Source organism: Corylus avellana, chromosome 4 (genome assembly GCF_965113065.1).
Source record: "Corylus avellana chromosome 4, dhCorAvel1.hap1.2, whole genome shotgun sequence".
In the NCBI taxonomy this organism is placed as follows: Eukaryota; Viridiplantae; Streptophyta; class Magnoliopsida; order Fagales; family Betulaceae; genus Corylus; species Corylus avellana.
Window position 1 is genome coordinate 4,962,243 of NC_142493.1, and position 10,717 is coordinate 4,972,959.

At 34.1% G+C, this 10,717-nt stretch overlaps 1 protein-coding gene across 1 annotated transcript; it reads left to right on the forward strand.

The window, feature by feature from the left end:
* The first annotated feature begins 8,396 nt into the window (after positions 1-8,396).
* On the forward strand, positions 8,397-9,966 carry XTH10 (xyloglucan endotransglucosylase/hydrolase 10). Its single transcript, XM_059591895.2, has 4 exons — positions 8,397-8,595; positions 8,679-8,779; positions 8,871-9,064; positions 9,328-9,966. Exons 1-4 carry the CDS (start codon positions 8,397-8,399, stop codon positions 9,728-9,730), a joined length of 897 nt encoding a protein of 298 aa, XP_059447878.1. The 3' UTR covers positions 9,731-9,966.
* The last annotated feature ends 751 nt before the right edge of the window (positions 9,967-10,717 follow it).

Here is a 10,717-nt window from a genome sequence, read left to right on the forward strand (position 1 = left end):
AAAAAAAAAAAAACATAAATAAAAAATCTGTGATTGTCCTAAATTAAAAATTCATCTGTGTGATATAAAATAATAATAATAATAATAATAATAATAATAATTTAGAGATTATTGGGGATATGTCAAAATAACAATTTAGTATCTGTAATCAAATTCTGTCAAAATACTTGACAGATTCTAATAGTGTAAAAAGGTAATTACCCCTAACTATTTTTTTGTTATTAAATAATGTTTGAAATACTACCGTTTTTATTATAAAAATAGTGTTAGGGTTATATAATTTTTACTACAAATTCATTTACAAACTGATACGACAATTTATAATTGATGAAATAATTAAGTAACAAATTTGGTTTATCAATTTCTGTTTATTATTTTTTACCTTAATGAACTGCCACATTAGTTCGGTAGAAGTTATAGTACCTTTAGTTTTCTTCTTTTATAAATTGATGTGATAATTCCTAATTGGTAAAATAACAAGTTCGCCACTAATTAATTAAAGAGTAATTATTAAAAACTATTTATTATGAGAGAATATGGACAAAATATTGGAATTAGGATCCTATTTGAATCGGAGAATATCTAGTTAGTTATAGTGGAGATGTATTTTTGTCTCATCAAAAAGTAAAAAGAAAAAAATATCCATCAAGTATAACTAAGTTGATACTCTCTAGTTCATTAGATCGTGTTCCAAATTAAATATTGATAGTTGATACCAATCATTTCTCATTTATTATTCTACAATTATTTTACAATACTAATTTGGCAATTCAAACCAACCATTGAATAAATCGGAACAAGATCCTCTCCATATTCAGTTTGTTATATTGCAGGAGTATTATTGTTTTTTTATTTTTTGAGGAGACAAAAATACACATTAAATATAACTAATTGGATATTATCTATTTCAAATAAACTAGAAAAAATCTTAATTCAAATAAATCAATGTTAAAAATAAAATTCAAGATTTGATTGAAACTGTTACGTCAATATTATCTTTTTGTTTTTTTAATGTGATTAGGACGGACCAAACCAAACTCATTTGTTGCACGGCATTCATGGTGGCCGGTGGAAGTTACCCCACACTCCAATTCCACATAAAAGATCTTTTTACTACAAATTTCAAAGTCATTTATTTTTTCAAAAAAATAAAAAAATAAAAACTCAAAGTCATTAACTCATTATAGTCAATAGATAAAGATAACTCCACTTTCCCCTAAAAATCTAAATGGCCCCGTGAGGTCAAATGGTGCTCTCTACTTTTCCAAATTTGGCCCAGAAAATGGGCTTTCACATTAGGCAGTGTGCAAGTCAAGCATTTGTCTGTTTAGTGGACCAACCGAAGGATAAAGTTTTCTTACTGTGTTTATTTTTTGAGTTTAACTTAATTGCAGTGGTTGCATAAAATTGTTGTTTTGCAGCAATTAATAAAAATAGACACATCACATAAAGAAAAAAAAAAAGTAAAAAAATACCTACAGCCTAATGCACTTGATTTTTAACTCAACGGGGAAGAAAGTTAAAATCAAAGAAAGAAAGAAGAAGACCGTGGGTCTGCGGCCAGCCTGGATCTGGCTAGCCACCAAGACCCACGGCTGGGTCTCATCAGCTGTGGGTTTGCTGAAATACTGGCTGCCACCGTGCAGAGGCAACTTTTCTCTCTTTTTTCTTTGGTTATTTTCTAAAGGGTCTGGTTTTGGTTTTTCCTGATGGGTCTCACAGCGTGAGTCTTGCTCCGGTGAGACCCACAACATTGCTCCGGCGCCATGAGTGATAGTATTGCATTGTGATCTCCGGTTTTAGGGTAATAAAATCTCAAAAAGAGTTAACCTTCCCCTCTAGGTTTTAGTTTTAAATCCAAAATTGAGTTTTGAGGCATTAGAAACGAGTTTTGTAGCATTAGAATTGATTTTCGAGGTATTGGAAATGAGTTTTTTTGTAACATTAGAATCGATTTTTGAGGCTGAGTTTGACAGAAAAGTCGTCTGAGAGAATGAACCAAAGTCGCCGAAGAGGTGACACACGGTTAGGTCACGGCCAGACCCAGCCGTGGGTCACGCCAGACCCATGACTGCTTCTGCCGTCACCGATGAGTTTGCTCTCACCGATGGGTTCACTATCGCCAAGGTGGTTTGGTTGTTTGTTTGTTATTATATGGTGTTTTGATCTTATTTTGTTAAAATAAAATGAGTGATGTGTCACCACATGAATGGATGCTATAAAACACCCCTTTTGTGCACTGACCGCATGGTAGGAGCTCTCATATTTTTTAATTTTAATTTTTTTTTTTGCCAATAATCATATTTTTAAACATTATCTTTTTTAACGGCCATATTTTTCCAACGGATACAAATAAGATTACAATCAAAAATACAATTTCCTTTTCACAATTCCCTAAACTTTTTTTTTTTTTTTTAAGAAAACATTTTATCAGGATCACTTTTGCAGCCTTCAATTATTCTTTGACACCTTACTTAAAAACAAAAAAAAAATACACCAAACTACACCAAGAGTAGAACACCTGATTACATCCCCAATATTAAAACACCAAGAGTAAAACACCAAATCCTTTCTTAAAACACCCAACCCATCCAACAACGCCGGAATCTACCTAAGAGAGAGCCACTGCCCATTGTCACCGAATCCACCATGGAGAGCAACATCCACAGCTGGGTCACGGCAAGCGGCAGCCCTCTCTGGCGGATCCTTTTAGGGTGATAGAATTCCTAAATGGTTAATCTTCCCGTCTATATTTTAATTTAGAATCTAAAAACGAGTTTTAAGGCATTAGAAACGAGCTTTTTAAGGCATTCAAAAAGGATTTTGAGGCTGGATTTAGCAGAAAAGTGGCTAGAGGGTGACCGGCCGTGGGTCACGGCCGGTCACTTTTCTCTTGGGTCTTGCCGGTTAGGGTTTTTGTTTTTGTTTTTGTTTTTTTTTTTTTTTTTTTCATTTTCATTTTGTATGGTTGTTCTCACTTTTATTTTTTGCAATTTTTTAAAATTGATGATGTGTTATACGGTAATTGGAGATTGCAAAAAAGATGTTATCAAAATGGACCTGATAGTATGGCACTTTTTTTTTTTTTTAATAGATCATTCCTTCTTTGTTTTCTCTCTATGGCGGGCGATCATGTATACACAATGCTGTTTAATAACTCCAACTCCGATGATGAGTTGAGAATTATTACAAAAGTTGTTATGGGATATGAGCATTTAAATAGCGAGGGCGTGTGATAATCGAGCGTGAACCGTTAAACTTGAGATTTAACAACACAATCTATTTCAGGACGTGTGATTGTCCCGTTTGATTCTTTGTAAAACCATCAAAGATTTTTTCTCGATTATTTTGCTGATTCATTAATATATCATAATTAGAAGTCAATGACCCATCAGTATATAATGATTCACCTTGTCCTTGCATAAGTTTAAAACTAATGACCCACCATACCAGCTCAGAACAGAAAGTGACACAAAGATAGTTGGAAACTTCCAACATCTCCCTTGCATTTATCAATGGCGAAATGGAGAAAAGTACAATAAAATTTTCCGGCCAGCAAGAAAGAGAATCTGCCGCTTTTGGCACATGACTCTAAATCTTTCTTTCTTTGCTTAGACCCGCAGGATGAACTAATAATATTGCAATATAAATTAAATAATTATTATTACTTTTATTCTATTAGTTTGGAGAATTAGTGATTTAATATGGTATCAGAGACAACGGTCTTGAGTTTGAACATTGTCTCCTTAGTCCATTTCAGTTAAATATTTCATGTGTTGTTCTTTTAATCAGCTTAAGCTTTTAGAACAAGTGCTGATTTAATAAATGCAAACGGTTAGAGATGCTCTTAAAGTTAATTACTTTAGAAATCTCTTTCCATAGGGAGATGAACTCAGTTAAGTATGCAAGAATGAGTTAAAAAAATTAAGTCCCACATTGAAAAAGCAGTTACAAATACGAGTGATTAATATAGCAAGCATAATTGGGCCAAATTAATTAATATACAGACCTTCAGTAGAATTCATTTTTTAAAATTAGATTGTAAAAAGAAAGTGTCTAAAAGCTTATATATACAAAATTAAGATTACATAATTAAGATTACACTTAAATCAAGTAGAACAATTAGAATAATAACATTAACAACCAAGTGTGTAAAACCAATTTTCTCATGTGAATTTAGTCTAAAAAGAATTCTCAGAATGACATGTTTTATGATTTGTACACTACATCGAAAGGCAATCACCTTTTTTTTTTATTTTTTTTTATTTTATTTTTTATTTTTTTATAACAGAACAATATCATAAATACAGGGAGAAATGTCTTCCATCCAAACATGATATATGACTTGTTTAACTACTGCTTTAGCTAAACCATGAGCAATTGAATTTACCTTCCTTTTAAGAAGAACTACCTGCCAAACTGTCACCATTTTAAGCACCACTCGAGTGTCTTCTACTAGTTGTCCATATTTACTCCAATTTCTCTCGCTTGATTTGACATCATTAACAATTTAGAGAGCATCACCTTCCAAAGCAATGTGCCCAAGACTCAGGTCTCAGCAAAACTCCGCGGCATATAGAACGCTCAACACTTCGGTTGCATAGTCCCTCCCTAGTCAAACTTTTTGCAGCCGTTACATTTTTTTTTTTTTTTTTTTTTTTTTTCTAATTGAATAAGGAAAGGGCTACAGGGAAGGATCTTTTCCACTTTTGATCCGAACGGAAGAAAAAGTGAGAAATCCTGAAAACGAAAAAGGGGTGGGCTCCCCAACAATAAACCCAATATAAACTAAAACAATACAGAAATAAAAATAAGAGGGAAGGCCACCCCAACAACAAAGCCCAAATGGTAAAATACAGTGCAAATACAAGAACAAGTACTGGATCCAGTCCAAAAGGACCAAACAGCAGGTAATGGTAATTGCCAATGATCCCAAAAGAATCATAAGCAAGCCGGGCCTATTCCAGAACCGCACAAGGCGGTGCAAATTGCAAAGAAACTCCGTGAAGAGATCTTTGCGGGCAAACCAACAACCACTGTTAAATGGCTGTTGAAAAGTAGGCACTACAGAAAACCAAAAATGAGCCGGCATAGGATGACCACCAACATCAATCTCCTCCTCAAAATCAAACCAAGTCATGGCAGGGAGATAAAAACCCACAAAAAACAATTCAAACAGCAAACTAAAACTAAATTTACAGTAAAACATAAATAAAATTACAACAAAAACAAACACAAAGAACACCAAAAAACAAGGGCAGGGGCGGTGGTAGCCTGCCGAAGAACAGATCGGCCACCGGCAAGCAGTGGACTGATCGAGGATCGGCTAGCGGAAGAGGGAAGCTAGGAGGCCAGGGAAGATGGTGGAAGGCCTCGATTGGTGGATGGGTCGGCGAGGAAGAGTAGATCGGATTTTGAAAAAACCCGATCTAAACCCCCAAAAACCAGATCCACAACCAGGAACTTCCTCGAGGCAGTGGACGGCGACAGGGATGGACTGAACGGCGAGAGGCTGGGCGGCGAGAGGCTGGACGGCGAGAGGCTGGGCAACGACAGGCTGGGCGACAGGCGGAGCGGCGAGGACCAAAAACGAGGGACTGAACGGCACAAAAGGCTGGACGGTGGATGAACGACAACGGGAGAGAAGAGCAGCGGCGGTCTTCGAATCTACACAAGAAAAAGAGAACAAAACACAAGAAATCCAAACAAAAAATACAGCAAAGAGGGAACAAAGAAGGGGAGGGGAGTGGAGGAAAAACCTTTTCCTCCACCCCGGAAAGCCCGCACAAGGCGGAGAGAAAGACCTCACTAGGAGGCGGCTGAGGAAAAAACCCTAAGGGTTTCCAGAGGTTCTCTCTCTAAACAAGAGAGAGACTTCTGAATGTCGTTACATCTCCCTTATAATTTCTTATTATAGATCCCAAACTCATGCACCCAATATCCTTGTCAATAGCCACACTAACTGCAGCTAGCTATATCACATTTTCTTTTAAACAACGTTATAGTTAGGTGGCAATAAAAGTACTGTATTAATTCTTGTAGTAATTAAATTAAATTCCATTATGTAGATAATGATTAGAAGTTGGATTGAAGCTACAGTCAGCTCCCTCTTTCACAAAGATTAACAAAAGTACTTATGTATGGTAACAAATTAATTAATTATATATTATGATGCTTTACTTCAGATCAGCTTGCTATTGAAGATATATAGGGTACTCCAAACACCATCATAACGATCAGAATGCTTAATTCTAGGTACCAGCAATATTGCTAATACATGCATTTTGTTATTCATGAAAGATTCAATTATTGTCACCTACAACTTTTGCTTTGGCATATTGAAATATATATAAATATATGGGTAAAGTCCACGTACCATCTCAAACTATCACCTAATTGATAATGTCTTCCTCAAACTTTTAATTGTGACAATGTCCTCCCAAACTATCAAAACATTATCAATGTCCCTCCTAAGGCTAGCAAAAAGATAAAAATGCCCTTATATTCTTCTCAATAAGACAAAAATACCCCTATAAATTCAAAAAATAAAAAAATATATATAATTTTCTTTTTTAAAAAATTTTAAACGAAAATTTTTTATTCTTTTTTTGAAAAACGATTTTTTTTTAAATGAATATTTTTTGTGAAATGATTTTTTTTTTTTAAACGGAAATTTTTATTTAAAAGAAACATTTTTTTTTTTAAAAAAAAGTTTCTTTAAGAAAACGAAAATTGTTAATTTTTTAAAGCAGAAATTTTTATTAACAAAAAAACAAAAAAATTCATTTTTTATAACAAAAAAAAAAAAAACGAAATTTTCTAATTTTTAACTTATACAAAGGATTTTTTTTTTTTTTTTAGTTTTAAGTTTTTTCTAGAAGTTTTTTTTTTTTTTTTTTTTTTTTTTTTTGTATTTTACTAAGGGTAGTTTTGTCATTGGGTGGAATATTGACAATTTTTGATAGTTTGGGGGGGAGGAAATTGTCACAATTGAAAGTTTGGGAGAACATTATCAATTGAGTGGTAGTTTAAGGGAGGTATGTGGACTTTTTCCTAAATACATATATATGAAATTAATTATATTTTTTAAACTTTCTATCTTTTAATTTCGTCACATGCATATGAATTAAAACTCTGATTTTGCCACTGTAGAAACTCTGAAAGATGGTTTATGCCTCAAGCATAAACGGTTTTTCCCATTACAGTGACAAATTTTTTTTATACCTAGAAATTAATCATTTTTCCTTGACCAGTATTCCTCGTCCACATCAAACACTAAAAAGTTTGAAAAATAGTTTTCGAAAAACTTTCACACCGAAACAAATGCAACCTACAAAGCGCGTTTGGCACTCCAATTTCATAAACTGAAAGTTCAATTTTAAACTAAATTGCAGAAAATAAATCATTTGGAAGTGCATTTTTTAAAAAGTTGCGATTTTCAAATTGCGGACCAGAGGTACATTTTTAAAATGCACGATTTTAAAATGTCAAATCACATTTTCAAATGGCGTGTTTTAAAATTGTTATTTTTCAATCGCACGTGTTGAAATCGCAAACTCAAATGGACTTATAGTACATCCTCGGAATTCGATACATATGATATTGATCTAACCAATATCAAGCCAAATAACTTTTCCACTAGAGCTTAGAAAAGATATTGATGTAACCAATTATATCAAACCAAATAACTTAATTCACTAGAACTTGAGCTTCCAAAGCCCAACAGCCACCCAATATAGGGGATGCTTTGTTTCTAGAAGTCTTGCCATAGGCCCGCAAAAGGGAGGGAAGGAATCAACTCAAAAGTTGGCCAAAGAGAACAGAAAGGAAGCTTGAATGGGTTTCCCTGAAAAGAAAAGCACAATAAAAAAGAAAGCCAAATTCAATAGTCAGTTTCTTTACTTTCCCAAACTTTCTGCTAACCTGACAGATAAAAAGGCTCTTATATGATGAGAAAGCCTAAGGGTATGCACAAAGCTTGGAATACAATTCATTCACTCACAATATTTTAAATTATATTAAATCCACTCTTTTAAAGGTTCTTAAATTCTTAATATATATAATAAAAAACATTATTGTGGAGCCAAAACCTGTCATTTGCTGCATAATAATTAAGATTAAGCTAACTAATAAAATTGCTACCGTTGAATCACATTCTAATGAGAACTCTAGTAACATATATATTTAGATACTAAGTGGCAAACTTTCCTTTGCTTCCTTCTAAAGATATTCTTGCTTAAACAAAACCTTTCCTTGCTTGTTTTCTCCATTCACCGCCAACCCCCCCATGCAATATATACCTATATATATATATATATATATATAGCTTCTTCAAACATTTCATCATCATCCCCCAACACCCAATAACACAAATCTGACAGAAACCCAGAAAAACCATGAACAATCATTACTACAAAATTATGATCATATCCCTTGTTGGGTGTCTTTTGCTCGGATTAATGGCTCAAATTTCTGTAGCTTCTGTTGTTTCAACAGGGGACTTCAATAAGGATTTCTTTGTCACCTGGTCTCCTAGCCATGTCAACACTTCTGCTGATGGTCGAATAAGAAGCCTGAAGCTTGACCAAGAATCAGGTATCTTATAAAGAATTATTAATGCACATGTTGAATTAATTGACTTGCAACTCATATTTGTTCTTGTTTTTTGTTTTTTCTAGGTTCTGGTTTTGCTTCGAACCAGATGTTTCTGTTTGGACAAATTGACATGCAGATCAAACTAGTACCAGGTTATTCAGCCGGCACAGTTGTTGCCTATTATGTAAGTGATCGATCGACAATATTCTTCTTATTCTCCACTAAGTTATGTTCTTGTCTAATTATTTGCTTAATTATCATAAATTCTTTTGCAGCTGAGTTCTGATCAGCCGAACCGCGACGAGCTAGATTTTGAGTTCCTTGGCAATGTGATCGGGGAACCATATATCCTTCAAACAAATATTTTTGCTGATGGCTTTGACGACCGTGAAGAAAGGATTAATCTGTGGTTTGATCCCACAAAGGACTTCCATACGTATTCTATCTTGTGGAACCTTCACCAAATTGTGTAAGCCATTTTTCTTTTCTTTTCAAATGAATAAACAAAATTTTTGAGTAACCTCTGATGTTTCGGCACTTTTATAATCATATTCTTAAAGTTTATAAAGTTGTTAGGATTTATTGAAAAATCTAACAGAGAGATGACATTGTAAACTTTTAAAATATGAAAATCCGACATTGCAATTTTTTGAACTTTAAGAAAGGTGCCGAAACATCGTAGAAGTAAGTAAAGTTTTCTGAATGATTTTGATGAACTTCTGCTTCTTGCAGGTTCATGGTGGATTGGATTCCCATAAGAGTGTACAGAAACCATGCAGACAAGGGAGTGGCGTTTCCTAGGTGGCAGCCGATGGGCATCAAGAGCAGCCTATGGAATGGTGACAGCTGGGCAACACATGGCGGCCGCGACAAAATCAATTGGTCAAAGGGCCCCTTCATAGCATCATTCAGGAACTACAAGATTGATGCCTGTGTGTGGAAAGGAAATGCAAGGTTTTGCAGGGCAGATAGTTCTATAAATTGGTGGAACAAGGAGAGATTCAGCACCCTAACATCTATACAGAGAAGGTGGTTCAAATGGGTGAGGAAGTATCACATGATTTATGACTATTGCCAAGACAACCAGAGATTCCAAAACAACCTTCCCAAGGAATGTTCTCTTCCTAAGTATTGACCAAAATGGAGGAAAAGGCAGCATATTTGAATAGGACCTTCTTCGTTTCGTGAATTAGGATTTAGAGTTGGTGTATTTAATGGTGTACATGAAGTTAATGTTGACACGTCTTTTAAAAAATTTAAATAAGTGACATTATGTACACCGTTAGATACATCAACTTTATGTCTTGACTGTGAAATGGAGAAGATCTTTGTCCATCCCGATGGCTGTTGAGCAGACTGGTTGCTGCTTAGCTACACAATCGACATGTTTCGAGCTCACCGCATGTAGAGCGATTTTCTAATATTTTATTCTTTTTCTTAATTTCATTTATATTCAACTACTTATTAACTTAATAATCATATGGGAAGGTTTAAGTTTTCGTTTAAGTATCTCTATCCTTAGAAGTAAAGCAACCCTTTTGATTTGGCTAAAGGTATGTGATTTTAAAAGGTTTTTCACCGTAGGTTCTCTTAAAGGAAGATGTTAATTGCATAGATATTTGTTGTCCAAATGTTATATGTAAATATAATTCTCATCTATACCACGTAATTTGAATTAAAGCTAACATATTTGACTTCTAAATAAGATATTAGTGATGTAGCCGAGGAGTACTATGAATAGAAAAAATTGAACGATAACAATGGCCTAGAGAAAAAAGAGAATTATAATTAAAATTCTTTATTCTAAATAAGACGTGGCCTTTCTTTATTTATTTATTTTTTAATTTTTGGGTGTTTGGTGCATATTAATTTGTTTATGTTTAATAAAATTTAGGAAAAACTACATTTTGTCCCCATAAACTACAATGTATTTTCACTTTACTCCCATGAACTACCAATTGTGACACCTAACCCTATGAACTACTATTTTGTGCCCAAAAACCAAATTCCGTTAGTCAAAGGCGTTAACTCAAACTATCAAAGTGACAATGCGTTGTAGTTCATGGAGGCAAAGTGACGGGTAGACTGCCTGAGTTAACGCATTAACTAACGGAATGAGCTT

Coding starts and splice junctions, on each gene's coding strand:
- XTH10 (XM_059591895.2), top strand. CDS start 8,397: ATGAACAATCATTACTACAAAATTATGATCATATCCCTTGTTGGGTGT. Junction 8,780..8,870: donor GCACAGTTGTTGCCTATTAT/GTAAGTGATCGA, acceptor ATTCTTTTGCAG/CTGAGTTCTGATCAGCCGAA. Junction 9,065..9,327: donor TGGAACCTTCACCAAATTGT/GTAAGCCATTTT, acceptor TGCTTCTTGCAG/GTTCATGGTGGATTGGATTC.